Source organism: Hermetia illucens, chromosome 1 (genome assembly GCF_905115235.1).
Source record: "Hermetia illucens chromosome 1, iHerIll2.2.curated.20191125, whole genome shotgun sequence".
NCBI lineage: Eukaryota > Metazoa > Arthropoda > Insecta > Diptera > Stratiomyidae > Hermetia > Hermetia illucens.
In genome coordinates, this window is record NC_051849.1 from 162,090,047 (window position 1) to 162,113,391 (window position 23,345).

A 23,345-nucleotide genomic window follows, 5' to 3' on the forward strand; every position below is an offset into this window, starting at 1 on the left:
AGCTTGGCTGTTAAAATTCCCAAGTATGATTTTGATATCGTACCTGGCACTGGCTTCAAGGGTTCGTTCTACTGCCTCGTAGAAGGTATCCTTCTCCGACTCTGCAGTCTCTTCAGTAGGCGCGTGAACGTTTATGAGTCTTATATTACTAAATTTGCCTCGAAAGGGGAGAGTGCATAGTCTTTCGCATATATTTTCATAGTCGATAACAGCAGGTTTCATTTTTTGGTTGCCTAAGAGACTTACTCCGAGCGCATGATTTACTGGATGGGAACTATAATATATAGTGTAGTGGCTTTCCTCCAGGAAACCTCTCTTGCAACGCTGTTACCTCAGCCTTATATTGGGACAGGGTATCGGCTAGCTGCTCAGCAATCCTGCTTTGTAAAGGGGTGCACGTTCTATGAGAAAAGGCGCGAATCGTTATTCCGTTTACGTTGCTGGGTCCGTCATTGTGTTATCAGTCCAGTCCGAGGTTCTTGTTGTGGTTTCGTAGTAAGTTGTTTTCCGTGTAGGGTTGCCAGCCCTACCCAGCGCCCAACCTGGAAGACTAGTTGGTACAATTTATCCCGTTTTTAGGCGCGAGAGACTCGCCTTCATCTTCCTCTGTCTGCAGTCTTCCGTTAAGAAAGAACTCCCAGCGTTCACCACGTGAAGGTGGAGATAGAGGTTGGCAGTAGAGCTGTTGGTGTTGGTTCAACAGGTGTTTCCCAGGTTTTATGCTCCATGGTGAGTATTAACTCACGTTTCGCCCTGGGACCTATACAACCTTTTGACCAGAAAGCAAATATAAACTGCAAATTCGAAATAGCTGAAATATTTGCACATAGTGATAACCCTAAGCTTTTCAAGTCTTTATCTTTATATGAACCGGATACAGCTCGTGATAACACCGCAGTACATATAGCGCTATTCTACCGGGTAAACCTTAAAGATCAATGTTTTCTAAACATTAGTCTTGTCATTTCTTCTAAATCTTCGCACGGTAAAGAAGATTTAGAAGAAATACTCAACCAGTAGCGATGATCTTCAAAGAATAAACAAGTGTTACATGATCATGATCTCTTCTGTGTCTTTTGGAAGCAGCTTCCAACTAGATTCTTATAACGGTTCCAAGGATATGCCGCAAACTCCAAACCTCCACAAACATTTGCTCAAACTAAACATCGACAAGCCGAAAAACCGGCTGAGTGGGATGATCGTTGGACAGCCCGGTCTGGGACTGAATCCTAATGAAGCAGACATTATCACAGTCACACCATGATAACATCAATTAAGAATATCCACGATCGATATGGGATTGCACCGACCCTACAAAACTTGTGAGAAAAGCGACTTCGACGGTATCGATATGTAATTTGTGCGGACGAGAACTTACTTGCTAAGATTGGTCTGAACATGGAAGTCGATGGGAAGCGATCAAAAGGCTGACCGAAACAAAGATGGCTCTCTCAACTCCATCCAGGTCAGGCCCATGACTGGGCAAATTGACGCAATTGACTAAGATAAGTAGCCCCGCTTCTGAACAGAGCAAACGCTGATAAAGAAGAAAATGCCTACTGCCTAAACAATAATAATACCACACTCTTTAAGTTATGTCAGCCCCGATCTCCCCCACATTTACTTCTTCTTTCTGCTATTATCGGAAAATTAGCGACCCGTGCGTTAGGGCGTGAGAATATAAAAAGGCGACTAAGAGGGATAGAAACGTGTGGATTAGCAACCTGCAAATTTCGAAACTTTACTCCTTCTGAAACGTCAACGACGTTTCGAATAGGAACTGACCTCACTCCGAATACCGTTAACTATCGAAAACAGACTATGATTGATTTCAGGAATGCCCGCATGCTCCTCGATAAGGGTATCGAGGTTCTCAGAATGCTCGGTTTCTCCCATTCGAGTGAGAATTGCAATGATAAGCTAGAAAATCTGATCTTTAGCGAAGTAAGATGTGGGACCTGCTTTTGTACTCTGGAAAGTGGTAACACACGCGAATCAGGTATCGGATTTTTACTGCCGGCTACCAAAAGGTGCGTTCTCTAGACCAGAGCGGTTTCTCGCAGATTTCTAACTGCAACTCTCCGTTTCAGGTTAAGAAGCATCACAATTGTACAGAGTTATGCACCAATGGAGATTTCCAATATAGTGAAGAAGGATGCTTTCTACTAGTAATTACAAGCAGTTCAGGGGAGGCTTTCTAAAGGTGGCATTGTGATCGGGATGGGTGATTTGAATGCCAAGGTGGGATCTGATAATACCTTACTCAGACATGAGATGGAGAAACATGGTTATGGCGACGACATAACGATAACTTTGGGAGGCTTATGGATCGCTGCAACTTCTACCACTTCGTAATTGTAGGTACATTATTCTAGTGCAGAGCTTGCCATAAAGTCGGTTGTTTTTCAACAGGCCGACACTGTGTGGGAAATTAGATTGACCATTTTGCGATCAGCAGTAGATTTAGGAGTTGCCTTCTAGATGTGCATTACAAGAGAGACGCTGACATCGGGCTTAAAAGGAATCACCATGCGATCGTCGCTTACGTTCGCTTGTGTGCCTGGGTGGGAGACCTGTGTCAGTTCAATATCGACCGCTTATATGATTCAGATCTTTGACAGTGGGAGAGCTACCTAGCTGATCAAATGGCAGATGCACTGAGTAACCCGCTTGAGCAATGGACCACCATCAAAAATGTACTTTTCTCGGGTGCTACACAGGTCGTCAGCCACCTACCGAAGGGGCGTCATATGGTTGGCTGCGGAATCGTCGATTCGAATCGATGAACGAAAGGGAGGGACGAGCTTTCTTGATCGCTGTCGGTGATGGTGGGCGGAATATACTTGAACTCCGATATCGAGCTAAATTACAAGAGGTTGGACGTGGTGTCCGCCGTGACAAAAGAGAATCTGCTGTTGTGCTGGTCAGGGAAGCGGAAGATAGTGGAGAACGCAATGATTAAGAAGTGTATACCGCATCACGGAAGAACTTGAATGTGGTCGCAAATCTGCATGTCCTCAGCTTTTTGTTTCGGTATGGATGTTTCCACTTCGCTCTGGATGTGGAAAAACAAGTAAGTAGAGTTGGACTGATGATAAACACCAGCGGACCCTGAAGCGCATTTCGTTTAATCAAGAACGATGGCGCGTGTGCGCGCGTTCTATCCCACAACGGGTGAATGGAAATTATATACATTACCGTCAAATTAACAAAGCCTATGTAATAAACATTTTGCGTAAAACAAAATCTTATTAAAATCGGTTTACCGTCTGTCTGTCCTTTTGTCTGTCTTTTTTTTTGTGGGTGTGTAAATCTTCAAAAGACGCTGGTCTGGACACACTAGTGTGTAGGATTTTCACCCACTAAATCCACCCGTAACTCCCTCCCTGCCCCGCGGAACCACCATAAGGTATTTCATCACAGGGCATAGTCGGCTCAGCTTAGTCACCTTTCTTCTCTTTCTACGTCACCGCGCTTTTTCCCTATCCTCTACCTTTCGGAATTTATATTGGATAGATGCCATCATCAGATTTCCTGGTACTAGCACCTCTCCTAGAGCCTCCCCTAGATTCCTCCTTTTTTCCACAAATCTTGGACAGTGCAATAATACATGTTCCGGGTCTCTGGGACTCCAATTTGGACAGTCGGGTGAGGTCTCCAATTTAAATCTGTGTAGGTGTTGGCGATATCCTCCGTGTCCCGTGAGAAGCTGGGTGAGATGTGTCGTGTTGTATCTCCAACCACTCTTTGATGACAGGAATGAATCCGTGAGTCCACGGACCCTTTCCCGAGGGTTCCCACCGCTCTCGCCATCTATTTATGGATCACTCTCTCTCGGCCTTCTTCGCCAGCGATGAGGGAGAGATTGGCTTCACATTGTATGTGTTCGCCATTTCATCTGCCAAGATGTTAATTGACATCATTCCAGATATTACGATTGCTGCATAATCTGAGGCATTCCTGGAGGCAGAGCATACCCTCAATGCTGTCCTCTTGTAGAATGGACTCAGTTTGTTAATGTTAGCTGACATCCGCAACCCCTCCGTCCAAACTGGGGTCGCATAGAGCATGATTGAGGTCACCACCCTGGCTATAAGCAACCTAGAGGTATGCCGCCCCACAGTGTCTAAAAGACATATGGGTCCATATGACGGTGGTTTACCTGGAGGTTTGCCAGGTTTAGGCAGAAGTACCAACTTCTGCCGCTTCCATGCCACTGGAAATATCCCATCGGACATGCATGCTTCGAACAACTCAGTGAACATGCTCGAACTGGATTTCACGGCAAGCTTAAGGGCCTTATTGGGTACTCCGTCCAGGTCCAGCGTTTTATTTTCTTCCATTCTACAGCAGATCTCCCAGATCTCCAGCAACTCGTCTCTGGTGACTGGCGGGACTGGCGTCACATTTAGAGGTTGGGGAAATAACCCCTGGATGATTTTCAGCAAGAGGATAGGACACGTGATCTGCGAAGATGAAATGCCTCTGAATCGTCCCATCACGATTCTGTAGGCCAACCAACCTTGATCCCTTTTTCTGAAAAGTGTTCACAGCACCTCCATTAGCCAAATCTATCTCCATCTGCGGAAAAGATTCTAATTAACTGCGTCCCCTAGCATTTGACTCTCTGCTATCTCAGACTTGGTAGGGCGTAGCAACTGCATACATATACACCATTTATTTTTGCCCACACTGGCTGCCTGACTTGCAGTACATTGCATGACCTGTCGACCGCAAGCCCATATCGCCGCTCCACCAGTCGAATTTGTTCTCTTAAACGGCAGACAACCCACCCAATCCGAAATTTTTGACCGTCGACAATTTCTGCGCTGCCTCCGTTGGTACTAGTATTGTGGCCATTTGAGTACCGCCATAAGCTTTCCGTAAACCCACAACACACTCCTCGGTAAGTTCTTCCAATTTGAATTGCTTCTTCAGAGCAGTACGAATTTCTCCTTTCGATGTCAGTTCATCGAGATCCTTCCATTGTATGTAGATCTAATGTTTTTGGGCACGTACTGCGGCATTCTCCCCAAGTGAATTTTTCACTTGAGTGCGAAAGTCATTAGTTTTGCCTACGCTGGATCTTTTCAGCTCGAACTTGACATTCCCTTTCTGGGTTCTTCGGATTATGTTCACATTTCCGCTCAGATATTTTAGGTCGGGATCAGCTTTGACCTTGTTGAGTATCTTATCTAGATTACCCTTACTGGAGATAAGAATCGCATCTACATGAGTTCGAACTTTTGCTTTTCCTTTCGCTTTTTTGCTGGTAACTTTAGTCCATCCATTGTTTTCGTTCGTTTTGGGCTTCGTAACGGAGGTCGCTGTATGCTTTCTCCCTTCTGAACTATTGGTGCTGGTTTTCGGAATGTCCTATCCGCCTTTTTTTCTTGAACATATGCGGTGGGTGTTTTCTCGGTTTTTGTCGTCCAAAGATCTACCTCCACTTAATCTTTGTTTGGTCTTGTTACTGGTGTTCTCGGTAAGGTCTTACTTCGCTTGGACACTTCCTTCGCCAGATCCAAATCACATGTATCATTATATGCGAAGGTGGCCAAATTGTCCACCACCGAGGCACTGCGGTCGAGGGATATCGACGACCGGGATCCCGCTTGCTCAATCCCAAAAGCTGCCGATACTGGGGTTCCGGGCCGCTGCACCGTAAGTTTCCGCCTTCTCACGTTTTCTATGGTGGTTTTATATTCTGGCTATCCTTCCCAAAACCATTTTGGTCCACTTACCAGAGATGAGCAAACACTAGCCCATGCACAGTCAGAAAAGAAAAGTGCATGAACACATCTTTACACATCAATTGGTACACCCCAACGCGCCAACTGAGGTCGCAAACGATGGGAGAATCGGCCACTCCTCATAGGTCCGTCTGTTTGCCCATTTGACCGTTACATGTATTTTTCTCGGAGACGGTTTTAGCGATTGACACCAGATTTGGTGAAAAGGTGGGAACTGTGAACGCCCACCCATACATTGAGTTACATAATTCTATATCGAATTTAAGGGGGGTCCCCGTACATGCAAAAAGGGGGTGTACATTTTTTTTTCATCAAATATAGTCATGTGGGATATCAAATGAAACGCCTCGATTAGTACTTTTTGAATCCGTTAGTTTTGACATTTGTTGGAAAGGTGGGGAGGGCGAGGGGTCGAAAATGGTCATTTCTTCATTTCTTTAGAAATTACCCATCCGAAAAATCTGGAAAAAAATCAAGAACACCCCATACCGATATCGGTTAAAATAAAGTTAATAGTAGTATATTACTAGCTTCTTTGCAAATTCAAGACTATGAATGTCAATATCACCCGAAAGTGGATATTATCACGTGATATATGCATATGGAGCAAATGCACACTCAAATCTCTTTATAAAAGAAATACACAAAACCTTTCATACCTAAAGCGTCTAGGTTCCAGTTTCCCGATTTGTTTGTAAATTTTGGACGATTTTGACCCTACTCACGTAAGACATGGATTTCTAGAGCCCATAAGGGTTCTAAGCTGTACATCACATGCATGGAAGAATTTTAAAATGAAATGAGAACGACTACATGGAAGAAAGGTGTACATTTGGCGTGTTTGATCTATCAAACTTAAGGCAAAGATATGTTGTTTTTATACGAGGTGCATATTTTCATATTTCAAATTTGTTTTGTAATGATTATGGCATGCATATGTAAGAGGATTCAAATTAAAATTTGCTTTCCTTCCACCTTTTTGAAAGCCCTCTTAATCAAAATGAGGATGTGTTGGTTGATCACAGAATTCAATTCTGATTGAAAATAATGTAATGGACACACTTATCTCAAATTAAAGATTACTGCCAATCGAGAGACCACATGGGCTGAATAGCAAATATAAATGTAAATAAAATATGCTCTGATTGTAGGAAAGATGAAAGAGAAATTCTCAGCCGATGGAAGCACGCTTCCTCGTCAAATATCTTATCAAGAGTATCACATGGCGTGGCCGGCGTGAGCAGTTAGCAATATTCGGATACAAGTGTGGCAGCGTCAAACTTCTCATAAGACCGGCTAGTGTTAGCAGAATCGGCGTTGGAGGCCAGTTGTATTCCGTTGGGCCTACCTTACAGTTAAGTGTCGCTTGATGCATTTTAGAATTTATTTCGCAAATCCATAAAAAGTGTGCCTAGAATTAAAAAGTAATCTAAATTCTTAATGAAATGGAGCCTTCACTGACGCAACCAGAGTGTTTGCAAATCGCGCAGAAAGACTTTGGAAAAAATGCCACGCTTATCAATTATCACATCAAACCCGTTAGTGATGAAAAGAGAGGATTTCTTGGAGAATATTTCACTTTGGAGCTTCAAGTGAAAGATGTAAGTATCTTTCAATTGGTAATAAACTACAGAATTTGTTTTTGCAATAATGTGGCCTCATATAATGTGGCCCCTATAAATAGTGAGATCTTGTTGCTAAGTAGCGGATTAGATAAAAATAACTGATTGTTGATGTTCCCACAAATCCCACTAGATGTGGAGATATACGGTTGAGATTGTTGAGAATTTTTTGTTTACGTGCATATTTTAGCTTGTTCGAGGTTCAAACTGCAATGTTTGATAATTAGATAATAGAAGCATATATGATAATTCCTTGGAATAGATAAGTACGTAGATAAGAACCACTTTTAGACTGGCTTGATGTCGGTGCTGATAGATACCGCTAAGCCGTGACCAATTTGCAGAAGCGCAGCAAAATCAACCCAATTTTAGGATCCACACGCTGGTACATCAGATACTATTAACCTTAGGGCGCCAACGATCCAATTGAAATAGAGATTACTCTCTGAACGTGCCTTCAGCGAATGCGAAGCCAATGAGGTTAGATATTGGCTGATTGTAAATTTTGGAGCTGCCTAACATTATCCACGGCACGGATAAGGGTAAAGTTCTTGGTTGAGGATTTCGAGTTAAAATGGTTTTAGCAGCGAGCAAATGGCATGGCGGGCCCTCATTATGTTCGCTTTCTCCAGCTTGAACGAAAATTCCGCGTTTCCCCGTTTGTGCACAGAGCGTTTGACTCCCGCAAAGCTAGAGCGTGGACTATCAACTGTACAGCCTGGAACCGCTCACATTATTTCGAGGAAGTTCACCCGTTCCTCCGCTTTAGGGAGCCTTTAAGTCAGGGAGTTGCTTTCACCAACGTGTGGAAAGATGAAGAAGGGAACTGTTACTTTGAGGTTGCAATCCGGCTCCTCCAACGGTACAGCTCTATTTTCGTTGCAATAAGAAGAACCGTAACCTAATGCTGGTAATGTTATCTAGAGAGAGCTTCCCTGTGCCTGCATAAAGTTACTGATCAATGTTACCCGACCTTATCTATTGTGCTTGTACATGGGTTTACGTTCCTTATCAAAAGAGGCAATGGGAGTCACTACCGCGATAGCGTTCACAGCCAGATGCGAACCGGAAAACTCCTTGTCTCTGCCCTTGTGCAAGGCGCTTATGATACACTTTTTTACCAAGAGCACCAGCCCATATCTCTGCTTCGCAAAGCAGTACAGAACACATGTTCTGTTACATGCAGGAATGTTTACTATTAGCCAACTGAAGGCCAAAACTCTAGCTGCAGCCTTGTCCGCTACTGCTTCGATTTGCCCGAAAAAGTCCATCCTGGAACTTGGGCGTCAATCCAATCCGTTAGTTGTCACTCGATTATTGACTCGCCGATCGATATCAGATACAGTGCCAGGATTCTCTTCTTAGTCAGGACGGCTCCTTCAATTTTTTTTATGCTATCCCCAATATGGTCTCCGTCCTTCTCTGGCCCTCTTATGCGTCATAAAGCAGAGTCTGGTCTGGCAGAGAAGACAGTACGTAGAATGGATGTGTATGGTGGGGGAGAAGCTACAGCTTCTGAGCACTCAGGCCGTGTTGGCCCATTGTACTCGTGTACGTAGAATGGATAGTCTAATGTTTTCCCATCCTACGGAATTAAAGGTATTTCTGACATCAATTGTTACGAGGAGCACCACTTGCTGAGATCGACGGTTGCGTGCCTCAGCTTTATGAACTGCACCCATGACTGCTCGAAAATCAGACTGTCTCGGATGTAAGCCCCAGGCAGCACATATGCTTCAGTGAGTCTGCCCTTGATGAATTTTAAGCATACTGTCCCGGTCGTGACAAGCCTACAAATTGTTCGGTAGGCAGGCAACAGTTCCTTATCACCGCAAGCCAAACGAGAAGCTAAAGTGCCCTCTTTCAGGCAACACCAGTTTTTTTCTGCCTGGATACTGTTCGGTTCTGGCGTCTTTTTGCTTTTCATAGAGAGGATTGCTTTTTCAATTTTTTAATCGAGAAAAATGGGCAATTATCCACACCTCTTTAGGAATGTATTTCGTTGGGGTTCGAATTACAAGCATTTCAATGTGTCATTTAAAAGTTCTTCCTTCCAATTATTTCGCTTTTAGCACAAATAATACTGTTCTATTTTCGACGACACATAAATTAATTTTTAAAAACGTAGTGTTTAATTCAAAGTAGATAATGATGAATGAATGCATCAGAAAGGAATTCACTCGCATAAGCCTTCTTGTCAAATATTTTGAATTATCTCAACACTCAATTCTAAGAGAACCCTTCCCTTGGTATTTTAGGAATAAATCACTTCAACGTGTTTTCATCAAGAATTAAATAAATATAATCTGTTACAATTAATATTAATAAAGTTAAAATGGACGGAATTCCTAACTATGCTAAATTAAGGCGACAATTATTTATACAATTTTTTAAAATGTCAAATCAGTTGGCAAGGCCTACTCCACACGACGACTATTACTCCGCGTAAAGTAGTCCTAATTTTTTGAATCGGCCTCGTGGCGAGTTCAAATACCTCACGGAGAGCACCGGTGGTGGCATCTATCTGTCGCATTAACAACATTCGAAATAAATTTCGAATGTTGTTAACCCTGCTGCGCCACATCACTCCGCCTGAGATGAAACCTAGGGGGTTCAGCGACCGAACCCGGAACTGCCCCATCATTCGGGGAAGCGAACGCGATGTTGCTTTGGGGTGCAAACGGGCTTCAGCCTGGATAAGGAGACATCCTTTTTGTGTCTCCCGATCTCGAGCTGGAAGAAATTCTTTCCCCGCTCGAGAACGCGGTACGGACCTTCGTATGGAGGCTACACCGGCTTCCGGACAGCATCCATCCTGACCAGGACGTGCGTGCATGTGTCCAGTTCCCTGGGATCGTACGCAGGTGCGAATGTGTGTCGGGTGGGAGGTGTGGGTTTAAGGCGGTGGAGGTTGTCTCTCAGCAGACGCAGCAATTCCGAGTCTGTGAGACCCGATCTCTTGTCGAAGATCGGGTCACTTGGGAGCCTTAGGTTCTCCTCGTATACCAACTCCGCGGGGCTGGCAGCAAATTCATCTCGGCGGGTGGTATGCAGTAGTCCCCTGGCGTTTGAATCCCAGGAGTTTGCCCAACTCCGAAAAAAAGGTGGACTCAAATTGCATTCCCTGGTCAGTGATAATCACTTCAGGGACACCAAAGCGAGGGGTCCACTCTCGACAGAGGGCTTCGGCACAGGATTGCGCCGTAATGTCCTTCAGAGGTATTCCTTCAGGCCACCGCGTAAACCTGTCGATGATTGTGAGGCAATACTTGAAACCGTGCGAGGGCCTACGATGTCGAAGTGTATTGTGTGGAATCGTTTGGTAGTGCGTAGGAATGAGCCCACTTCTTTCCTTACATGCCTGGCGATCTTACACTTCTGGTATGCGATGCGCTCTCTGGCGCAGGAGTTGACGTCCTTATTCATGGAGGACCAGAAGTATTTTTTGGTGACTAGCCTATTTGTCGTCCTGACGCCTGGATGCCCTAAGTCGTGAACCGCGTGGAACACTTCCTTGCAAAAGGTGGCCGAAATGTATGGCCGTGGTCCCTTTTCCGAGTACTTGCAGCGGAGTCGAGCCAAAGATGGGCAACTCCCGAAATTTGTATTTGGGGTTGAATTTGAAGCTCTGAAGTGCTGCGTCATCCTCTTGCGCCTTGGCGATAGCCGAGAAGACGAGTGAGGCGGGGATGTTTACCTCGGAGACACGTGACAAAGTGTCAGTAACTATGTTGTCCTTGCCGGACACGTGCTGTATGTCTGACGTGAACTGGGTTATGAAGCTCAGGTGTCGAAGCTGATGAGGGGACGCTTTGTCGGGCTTTTGTTTTAAAGTATACGTGAGAGGCTTATGGTGAACACTGTGAACGGCCTGCCTTCTAGGGAGGAACGGAAGTATTTGATGCTCAAGTACGCGGCGAGCAGTTCTCGATCGTAGGTGCTGTAGTTCCGTTGAGCGGGGTTCAACTGTTTAGAGAAGAAGCTCAACGGTTGCCAGATTTGATTCACCTTTTGGAGAAGAGCAGCACCTACTGCGATGTCAGAGGCATTAACAAAAACCGCTAGGGGTGCATCTTGTTGCGGAAATGCCAAGAATGTAGCACCAGCCAGTTGTTGTCGGGATTTGTCAAACGCGTGGACAGCCTCTTTAGACCACACAATCTCTCGTGTGTCTTTTGTTTTGGGGCCAGACAAGTACGCGTTCAAAACGGACTGGTGTTGGGCGGCCTTGGGCAGGAAACGGCGATAGAAATTTACTATGTCCAAGAACCTCCGCAACTCCCTCACGGTTTTCGGACTTAGAAGCTTGTGATCGCTTGTACCTTGTCTGGGTCGGGTTGTATTTCGTCAGGGGAAATGGAGTGACCGAGGAATCTCAAGTGTGTCTGGAGAAACTTGCATTTATCAACGTTTAGGACTAAACCGACCTCAAGGAGAGGCTGTCATCAACCTCCATAGGATGTGGAGGAAATAACGTCGATACAATACAACCTGTGATTTGGGGCTTAAAAATACATGAAAACTCTTCCCTGTTTGCTGTAAGAGGCGACCCAAAGGGTGGGCTCTGATGGCACTTTGCTCGGACTTGTGATGGAAAACAGAGTCTTGACGACTGTAGCGATAAAAGTGAGAGGTTCGTGAGTTTCTGCAGTTTCCATCGCCTCGTGATTACAGTCATAAGATCAATTGGGCTTTAACTGATCGACACTGTTCGAACAATCGGATTGACCATTTTGCGATTAGCAGTAGATTGAGGAGTTGTCTCCTCGATGTGCGTAACAAGAGGGGCGCTGCTATCGACCTCGAAAAGGATCATCATGTTGCGACGGCCGCTTCTACCAAGTTTGGAAAGCTGCAACTCCCGGAGTTCAACATCAATCGCTTGTATGATTCGACTATCTTTCGACAGTCAGAGGGCTATTTTGCTGATCGGACAGCAGATACACAGATAAACTCGCATGAAATATCAATGAGCATTAGGCTGCCATCAAAAATGCTCTTTTCTCGTCCAAACGTAGTAAAAGCGCTGGGGTTGAAGGTTTCCCCGCGGAGTTATTTATCCTGCAGTTTCTAAGCAAATCCCGGAAATCAATCTTAATCTTGTGAAGTGTAACCGAGTGCTCTCTGCCGTCGCAAAAATAATAGCTAAAATAATCCTGCAAAACATCAAAGAACACCTGGAACACTTGATCGACAAAGAGCAGGCTAGTTTTCGTTCTGAATCTTCCTGCATTAACCACTTCAACACCTTACTGATCAGAATAGTGCGCGAAATTTAGATCTTTCGTTCATCTGCTCTTTATCGATTTCGAGAAAGCTTTCGGCAGTTTGAACATGTGCACTTGACGTGCTCTACGCAGAAGGGGCATTAACAAAATTAACAGCTATCAACAGAGCGACATATGATAGAGTAAAATGCCATATGCTGCATCTATGTAAGATCTCAAAGGGAATTTCAGGTTGAAAACGGAGTTCACCAGGGTTGTATGTTGTCGCTGATATTATTTCTTCTTTTTGTCGGTGAGGTTCTTGATCCTGTCTTATCGCTGCTCTCTCAGTCATAGATCTTGGTCAAATGCTTCTGGATTTAGAAAGAGGGGCAGGTAGAGTCGGACTGGAGGTAAACAACCAACAAACCTAAGGTTTTCAGTCTGACGGATCATGGCACTCTCCCTATTTGCAGCAATGGCTAGAGCATCAATTTATAATATTTATCTAGGAAGTCTGGTTTCTGCCGATAGTGACATTGAACTGGCTGTCACTCGGCACATTAATAGCAGCGAGGTCTGCTTTGGCTACCTTTTCCGAAATCCGGAAATGCGATGATTTCAGCACCAAGATCAAGATCATATCCTTTCTCTGTTGCTACATGAAAGTAGTACATGCAAAATGACCACCACCATCACTCAAAAACTCCAAGTATTCGTGAACACCTGTCTGCGAGGTGTCATTGAAGTACATTGACCTGATACTATCATGAAGAACTTTGTCTGTGCACAGGCCAGATTCCCTTGGACAATGGGAACGGAAGACGGAAGTGGCAGGGGATAGATGACTCATTAAATAGAGGTGATAATTGCATTGCTGGCTACTCCATAGACTCTACTCTCCCAGGATAGCCAATGAATGAGTCGCCCCAAGCACACTTGGCGTAGAATAGTAGAGGAGTAAATCGGACGACTAGGGAAGTCTTGCTCAATTTTAGGAAGTCCTCAAACATTTTGTTCACGTTAGAAAAAAAAAGAAGTGAAATTTTTTAAAGGAAATTGTAAATGATTGAAATATCTTAAACCGATACTTGATTGATTTCCCATCGGCAAACATAGATCAGAGTGGACTAGTTCTAATTCTTTCGTTCTGGGCATATCCTACTGGACTAAAAGAGATAATTAAATGGCAGTCGTCGAAGCAGATCTTGCTTTCCTCTTTTCTTCTGGGAGCGCCGGTTCTCTAATATTTTGAATGCCCAAATAATCGGTGTCACAATTTAACGTTCGAGTTCCATCTGTGAACACTGATATTTGCTGCGGCATATAAATGGATCTTTTCCTGAATGAAGGCCACCTTGAATCCAGCATTGAAGCTTTTGCTCATTGGCTAGAGGTTCACTGTGTTCTAAGGAGCATACACAGCGATTTATCCCCATTCAATCGTCGAGAGAATTTTCATCGTGTCAACAGTCTCGATGGACATACTACTCTGATAGGTTTTGGCGATTTCGACCATTTTTAAAGCTTTGAGTTATTCTGAATCTACTTTATTCATTTATAAGATGTGCTTAAGGGAAAGAATTAATATAACGAGTACCACTGTATTTTTGGAAGACAGAAAAAGTATAATGGTATATAGGCCAGAGACAACGAAGAGGGGAAAGCTATCCCAAAACCTAAAAGAAGTTGGCCAAATTGATCGTGAAAATCCGCTCGCAAATACTCTGCTCGCTTGCCGCTATGCTAGCTAGGAATTTGAGGGTGGTAAAGTCCTTTGAAAACTCCACTCCCTCGCGTGTCATTTTTCAAAAACTGCACGTGCTCTTAACCGATGTGTGCGTCCGCACCGAAACCTGAAAACTAACAAACATGGGCATTGCCTGAACCAAAGATCAACACGCAAGCCAAACCTGGAAATTGAAACATAAAAATGATAGCTCGACCGCACGCTTGAAGCGATAAAACTGTGGACTCGAGTCCTGCGATCGAGAGGGCCTTTGGGATTCCCTCCCTGCCTTGACATCTTCATGCTAGGCATGCTCTTTAATTAGTGTGAGCTTTGCTGGTTAGGGAGAAAGTGGGGAAGAGAGAGTCATCAAATAAAATTAAATTAGCTACAATCTACTACTTTATAATTCATTCATAAAAAATAATAGATTTAAAAGAAAAAAGAAAAATAAGGAAGGATGCTTTGCTATCCGAATTCTTGCTACGTGTGGAGCTGGTGCTGAAATAGCATTTTTCGGCGAAGAATAAAATCAGCGCATTGAAAGTATTCGCTATTCCATCAATGGTTTAAGCATTCAGAACGTTGCCGTGGGCGAAAACCGATCTAGAAAACGTTCAGCGGCGGATACGGACTATTTTATCTAAATTCCGAATGCATCATCCAAACTCTTCTGTGAAGCGGATGAACCTGCCTCGTGGCATTGGAGGCAGGGGTGTTGTTGACGTGGCGGCATAAAATCATCGCCAAGTCGACTCGCTACGCGCTTAATTTTACAGCAAAGAACAGGCGAGTCCCTTGCATGTGGTTGTTTGCAAGGCAGACTGTGGATTGACTTTACTTAACTTGAAGGGTCGATTTTTCAATGCTCTGAGTGGGTGAAGTGAAACCAGGAGCGACTCGATGAATGGAAGTCGAAAGCAATGTACGGTAAAGGCGTGAATTACTTTTGGTAGCCATTTGTCGAACGATGGCTGCGTGCTCTTTGTTGAACCGGAGTGATTTAAATGTACAAATCAGGATGGCGTGGTCGCCACCTGAGCTTAAAAAAACTTCTAATGAAGGTGAAGTCCAGAATGTGTGGTTTAGCGTTGAAGACGCTGGACCATCTCATTTCTGGCTGCACTATTACGGCACCGGTGCAATAGATGAGCGGGCAATAATGCTGTATATAAGGTGATCCATCAAAGCCTTTCGTATAAGCATGAGCTGGTCATGAGAATATGTCCAGTTCACCAGTATGAGCTGCAGACTATCGATAGTTCTGCTTACAGCATGTATTGGGATCGGCAAGTTCTAACAAGGCTGTCATACGGAAGGTCGCGATTCAAATCTCGCTGGTGGCAGTGGGATTTGTATCGTGATTTGAAGTCGGATACCAGTCGACTCAGCTGTGAATGAGTACCTGAGTCAATAATCTCGGGCGAGTGCAATGCTGAGCACATTGTCTCCTACAATATACTGTAGTGTACCGTTACGATCTTGAATGAAGTGCTCTAACACACTTTAAGGCCCTGATCCAATATGAATTGTTGCGCCAACGATTATTATTATTATTAAGTTCTAACTGAACGTCATACATCACACAAACACTGTTAGTTGACAAGATGGGTCGCTCCGCGTTTATTATTAATGTTGCTGTCTCCCATAATAATTACATGGAATGAATATACGTGGAGAAGAAGGTGAACTATGAGCCACTGCCTTGGGAAATCACAGAAATTTGGCGTCTCTTGAAAGTGATTGTAGTTCTCATAATATTGTCAGCTACAGATATTGTACCTTAATCCCTAACGGCTTCCTATGATGTCCTGGAATTCTTACAAAGCTTGAACCAGGCAAAGCCTGGTTCAAACTGTTCAGAAATAGGCCATTCTACTTGTCCGATATTGAGGGAATTCTCGACGGATTCTCTCACTTATATACTGCCGTCCGCCACCACCAGCTTTATTTTTTAAGTAGTTAGTTTTTGATAACTCTGATAATAAATTATAAAAACAAAAAAAAAAACAAAAAGGAAAGAAAATAGAATGAAAATGCTTAGATAAAAGACGAACAATAAAATATAAGCAAGAGTAAACTAAAAAAATAAGATGAAAATCCCGAAAAATACACATACCTTGACCGTCCTCCCCCGTCCACAGCTCTAAAGGGTTGATTTACATGGATCTAACTCTTTTTTTCTAATTTTCATCTTTATATATTCAGTAATCAGATACAAACCCTGATTACATCACAGTACATATGACGCTATTTAACCTATGTTTGCTCTAAACGTTAGAAGATTTAGGAGGAATACTCACACAATAGTGATTATCTTCAAAGAATAAACATGCATTACATGAACGTCTACAGTTCTCCCGCTTCCGCAATTTTCAAATTTATTGGATCGCATAAGATTAATTCTTCTATAGAATGAATTCATGTTTTGGGCTATGTGCTAGAAAAAAAACTAAGTCTGACTTGGGAAACAGACTCTAATCTCTCCAGAACAATTCATGAGCGTTCCGAGCATTGATAAAGCAGTAAACGGTTGTCATTTACAAGTTGCACAAACGATACAACCCTGATAAAGACCGTCGTGTTTAGGTAGAAAAATTCAGATGCCATTTTGCAGTCAGAAATAAAAATTTACCGAATCGAATAGGGTTTTCCTTTTGCATTTTATGGTATTGTCCACTAATTCAAGACTCCTCCTGTTTTGTTGAGGATCTCGCCTGCTCAGGCTACTACTGAAGGATAGGTATCGGTCTCTCGATGGCCTCAATTGCAAGGGAATTAATAAGCGCTGGAGACCCTAACGACTCTGTACTGGAATTTTGGATTCCCACGTGGACTTTTCAAATAGTCGCGCGATCAATTTAGGCTTCCCTTTAATGGGCGGATCCTCAGATTTCACTCTATAATCACTTTAAGCTCATTTGCAGTCAACAATGCACTTGCAGCGACCGTAATTTAAATAAAGTTGTTGTTTACTGTTCGGTTCTTTTCACGAACAAAGTAACTACATGTTGACTCTCACCTATTTCTTTATAAGTTTCCGTGTATCTTGATTGAACTTGACTTTGAACTTCAAATTCAACGTCACTGGGACCTTAGTAAAAACTGCCTTGATTTTTTCCTATCATAAAAACAAATTCCCATTCGCACCAGCCAGAAACACACTATGGGTATGCACCTAATAATATGCAGTATGAACAAGCCTATGTGAAAGCAAAAAGTCAATGGTTATTTAGCAATATTAAAAATGGAAATAGGGTTTAGAGTTTTCAGGAAAGGTACCACTATCCTTTGACTCACTAATATCTTTCAACTTGTGACGTAGCTAAAGTCACCTTCCGTCAAACTTGAATTGTTAAATTCAGTGCAAAAGTGCAAAAAGTTTAGTAGAACTACTAGAAAAATGCTATTTTCCTTATACATTGGATTTTAACTAACTGACGATTATCATCGTCATAACTCGCTAGTTATTTTCAAATTGGGTATTTTATCTCGTCGGTGGACCAGATATATTTTGAATAATTCAGTAGAGAATAACTACAGACCGTCACTTGATTTACTGTTATGGAACTTCTGGTAGTACTACCTGAAAGCATTTGTCTAACTTCCTAACAACATGTCATTTCTAAGTAAAACTATTAAAAGGAAAAGTTTCCAATTTAACTATAGATTCATTGATTTTAAGTTTCGTGTAAACACAAAACCTTATTAAAATTGGTTTACTGTCTATCTGTATGTCTGTCTGCCTGTCCGTCTGTCTTTTTTTTTTAAGGAGGTGGAAATCTTCAAAAGACTCTGGCCTGGGCACGCCAGAGTGTGGGATTTTTACCAACTAAAACCACCCCCGACTCCCCCCTACTCCGTGGAACCACTTTTAGGTATTACATCACGGGGCGGAGTTAGCTTACTTTAGCTAGGTCTCCTTCCGTCTTCCTGCGGGGTTCGTAATGGCGCCTTGCTCACTTCTTCTGCTTTTCGCAGTTTCTCCTGGATTACTGCGATCATGGAATTGATCGCATCCCAGTCTTCCTGGCAAGCTACCATACTCCGGACAAAATTTTCCGGTGATACCACTTCACCTAAAGTTTGGAAGAAGAATACGTGGGCTGGGTCCTCTGAGACCCCGTCGCAGTTTGGACAATTACATCCGGTGTCCAATTTAAACCTGTACAGGTGTTGACGGTATCCTCCATGGCCGGTGAAAAACTGGGTGAGATTATACTTGATCTCCCCATGCTATCTCTCCAGTCACTCCCTGATGGAAGGGATCAACCTGTAAGTCCAACGACCCTTTTTTGATTGGTTCCATCGCTGTTGCCATCTGCTTATGGATCTCTCTCTTTCGGTTTTTTTCACCTGCGATAAGGGAGAGATGGACCTGGTGTTATAAACGTTCATCATTTCGGTTGCCAGGATGTCAATTGGCATCATTGAGATGACGAACGCTGCATCGTCTGCGGCGGTCCTGAAGGCAGAACACACCCTTAAGGCTGGTCTTCTGTAAGCCGTACTCAGTTTATATGCATTGCTTAAAACCTGCAGCGCGTTTCCGCAAACTGGGACTGCATACAGCATGATAGAACTCACCACCCTGGCTATGAGCAGCCTGCAAGTATGCCGCGATCCTCCTACGTTCGGCATCATCCTTGCGAGAGCTATACTCGTGGTGGATGCTTTTTTACAAGTATGCTCTATGTGCTGCTTAAAATTGAGTTTTCCGTCTATCATCAATCATCACCCCCAAGTATTTGATGGCCGGCTTGGAAGTGATGATACGGTTCCCGATTCTAATGCAGGCGTAATTCCTTTTGCGGCGCTTAGTGATGAGGACCGCTTCCGTCTTTTCTTCTGCGAGTGCCAGTCCAGCACTCTCTAGCCAAGCCTTAACAACACTGATTGCTTCGCTTGAGTACAACTCAGTATCGTCGAGATGCTTTGCGACCACAACCAGTGCTATGTCATCGGCGTAACCCACCACCGTGGCCTCCTCCGGAACCGGAAGGTTTAGCACATCATTGCACATGATATTCCACAAAGTGGGCCCAGTACAGAGCCCTGTAGGACACCCGTGGAGATAACGTACTCCTTGGGTCCATCATCGGTATTATACCAGAGTATTCGCTCTTGCAAATAGCTATCTATAATAGCGGCGAGGTAGGTGAGAACACCAATCGTCGCCAGAGACTTTCGTATAAGGTTCCAATTGGCCGAGTTCAATACATTCCGCACATCCAGGGTGACCACCACACAATATTTTCTGGTACAACCCTTTCCGTGAATTGCATTTTCGGCCAAGCCAGTAACCATTTAGATGGCATCAATAGGCAGCAGCACCAGCTTCTGCCGCTTCCACGGTGCTGGAAAGATACCCTCGGACATGCACATTTCGAACAGCTCCGCGAAGATATCCGGTCTACATTTGACGGCAAGTTTGAGGGCCTTATTCGGTATGCCGTCCAGACCCGGAGCTTTGCTGTCGCCTATTCGACTGCAGATCTCCAGCAGCTCGTCCCTGGTGACTGGTGGAATCGGCGCCACATTCAGGGGACGCTGGAAAATGTTAGTACCCCGCTCCTGTTGGGGAAATAACCCCTGGATTATTTTCGACGAGAGCATAGGGCACGTGATCTGCGGAAATGATCGGCCGCTGAATCGCCCTGCCACGATTTTATAGGCGCTACCCGATGCATTTATGTCCGCTTACAAACAAACCTCCTTAAAACATTCTCTCTTACTCCGCTGGATGGCGAGTTTGAGGTTCTTGCGAGCTTCCCTATAGGCATGCTCCTTTTGCCCTTGATCGATCCTACCTATTGCTCTCTGTGCCGCTCGTCTGGCTCTGTGACAAATCGATCAAAGGCTGGTAAGTTCACTATTCCACCAATAATTGGGTCTTCTAGTGAAGAGTGAGCATCTCCTAGGCATCGACGCGTCACATGCCTTAGAGATGCTTTGTGTAACATGGAGAGCTCTATCCGTGGAGGTGCCTGCTTTGCTAGGCAGGTCTAGCCACAGTTCCATAAATGTTTGCTCGTCCATCGCTTTTGCAGACCAATCTCGTGTTCTTTTGGATTACGGCTCCTGGGGTGCGGATATCTTGCCTTGTGGCTCCGTCCTTAGTTGCCTTGTGTTCGCTGTACGTGAAGTCCTCGCTAACTTTCCAGGACATGCCACGTGCCAGCGCAGGGCTGACAAAAGTCAGATCTACAATTGAACCAGTTCCCCCTCTCCGATAAGTGTTTACATCGCCTTCGTTGGCCAGAACTACATTTAACTGGGCAAATGCTTCTAATAAGCACCGCCCCTTTGCGTTAGTCTCTTTGCTGCCCCACTCGATAGCTCACGCATTAACTGTCTGTCTGTCTGTCTGTCCGTCACACGATTTTTCTCAGAAACGGTTATAGCGACTGACACCAAATTTGGTAGAAAGGTGGAAACTGTGAACGCTGACGCATACAGTGAGTTAGATCCTTTTACGTCGAATTTAAGGGGAGGGGTCCCCATACATGCAAAAGGGGGTGTACATGTTTTTTTCACCAAATATAGTCATGTGGGATATCAAATGAAAGGCCTCGGTTAGTACTAAGACCGAAACCGGTCTGAGTTTTGACATTTCTTTGAAAAGGGGGAGTGCGGGGGGTTTAAAGTGATCATTTCTTTAAGGAGGCCATTCTCAGAAACTACCAAACCGCCACTATATGGTACCTAGGCTCCGAAATACCTTCCATACCGATATCTGTTCAAATAAAGTTGGTAATAGTATATCACTATACTTTTTAGTAATTGGCTGCGAAACCCCCCTTAACTTCATCCTAGCAGTGAAGTAGGCTATAATATAGAGCATGACCTCACCAAGTTTAGTGGAAATCGCACTATTCCTAACAAAGTTATAATACCTCAAAGTTGTTGCTTCTTTACAAATTCAAGACTATGAATGCCAATATCACCCGAAAGTGGATACTCTCACATAATATATGCATATATTACGTGCTACGTACTAAGAAATACACAAAACCTTTCGTACCTGAAGCGTCCAGCTTCCGGTTTCCCGACTTGTTTAAGAATTACAAATCGTGTTTCGGACATAACATGTGCTTGTTTTGTAATTTGTGATACGTGTCTGCAATTCTTAGAAAAACAATAAATTTATAGTTAAACTGGAAACTTTTGCTTTTAATAGTTTTACTTTAAACGAGCTATAGGAAACAAAGGATTTACAAAACTTTCTATTTCTTCTGCAGGAACGGAAAGCTAAAGTGTCAAAAACTTATTTCATCAAAATCCCACCACCGGAAACAGAAGATCAACAAGATGACACCAGGAAAATTTTTGCCAAAGAAACAGCCCTCTATCGCGGAATACTTAGTGATTTTTCGAAATATAGTAAGTATGTTTTAGGTACCTTTGCCTAGGTCTACGTATAAATAGAAATTCACATCCTGTTATCACTAACATGAAAGGTTTCCAATTTAACCATAGAATTTTATTCATTTTAAGGGTTTCGGACACAACATGTGTCCTTCTTCAGTGCTTATTTTGTAATTACAAAATAAATAAATATAGTTAAATTGGAAACCTTTCCTTTTAATAGTTTTATCTAAAAAGAACTATAGTAAACTAAGGAACTATCTTTATAAAACTTACTAACAGGTAAAACTAAATGGAAACCAGAATGCTTTTTGGCACGGGATGATATCCTCGTTCTAGAGGACTTAACTGCGGCAGGCTATCGAGGCCTTCTAAAAGGCGTGGAGCCTAGGGCAGATCATATGAAATTGTTATTAGCAAATTTAGCGGCCATGCATGCTTCCAGTATTGCGTACGAATTAGACGTAGGTAAAACCATTGGATCTCAGCTAGGGGATAAACTTTTTGAAACATCAATTTTGAAAGATTTGGATTGGTTTCGAGCAGGAGTCATGGTAGGTTTTGGTTATGTCATATTGAAGAAATAAATTTTCGAGAAAAATGTTGGTTATTCATTTCAGGGCTTTCAAGCTGTTTTATCTGCGCATCCAAAATATCAATCTTCCGTTCATCAAAAATTTATCCAAGACAATTTCCTCAAGGTTGTTGAACCTGTTTACGGAATGGTCAACGAATCAACTCGATTCAAAAATGTACTTTGCCACCGGGATACCTGGATGAACAACGTCCTATTTCTTTCAAAAGATGAGAACTTAGAACATCCAACAAAGGCTATTCTCGTTGACTTTCAATTCTGTCGCTATTGCCCTCCTGCTATTGATGTTACCCTAGCCATTTATCTTAATACTAGTCCATCTACACGTTCTGAAGTAGTAACAGCTTGTCTTGAGTGGTATCACCGACAACTGACCACCGAACTCGATGCTTTGGACATACAAGTTGCCGAGCATATTTCATTTGAAGCGCTTTTGGAGAGCTATTCCCACTTGAAATTGGTCTCTTTACTATATGTTGGTGCAGTTGCGACGTGGGTAAGATTGCCATCTGGATTTTTGGAAGAGTTGCAGAATAATGATCCCGAAAAGTATGTAAAATATCGAACTGGATGTCGCAGAGAGATCCTTTTGGAGCTAATTGGGAAAGATGAAAAGTTTAGAAAATATATGTTTGATGTAGCAGAGGATTTCATGAAGGTTGTCTATAAGAAATAAGTTCTCAACAAAAATGTTTAAAAGTTATTTTGGAAATTAATGAAATAAATGTAAAGAGGTGGCATATTCGAATTGTAAGTAACTGTAGTTTAATTTTTGAATAATTTTGCAGCTTTTTGATTAAAAGGAGACTTTCTACCGTTTAGACAAACTTTCCGTTTTCTTAATCATTAAATTTCTTATCAACCAGCCACATCAACCCATTGGTCTTGGTACACTGTCGACGGAAAGTTTGAGAACGATTGAAAAAAAGTATTCTTCGTATTTATTATCATATTTTGAGGACAAGTACCATATTTTACCCAATTATTAAAAAGTAAAAAAAAATACCCCATATTTTTAAGTTTTTCTGGGAAACAAAAGACCGACACACGCAGAGTGTGGGATTTTTACCC

The 23,345-nt window shown here is 43.2% G+C and overlaps 1 protein-coding gene across 1 annotated transcript; it reads left to right on the forward strand.

Moving 5' to 3' along the window:
- The first annotated feature begins 7,000 nt into the window (after window positions 1-7,000).
- On the forward strand, window positions 7,001-23,028 carry LOC119647079. Its single transcript, XM_038047836.1, has 4 exons — window positions 7,001-7,354; window positions 21,553-21,694; window positions 21,962-22,233; window positions 22,300-23,028. Exons 1-4 carry the CDS (start codon window positions 7,199-7,201, stop codon window positions 22,948-22,950), a joined length of 1,221 nt encoding a protein of 406 aa, XP_037903764.1. The 5' UTR covers window positions 7,001-7,198; the 3' UTR covers window positions 22,951-23,028.
- The last annotated feature ends 317 nt before the right edge of the window (window positions 23,029-23,345 follow it).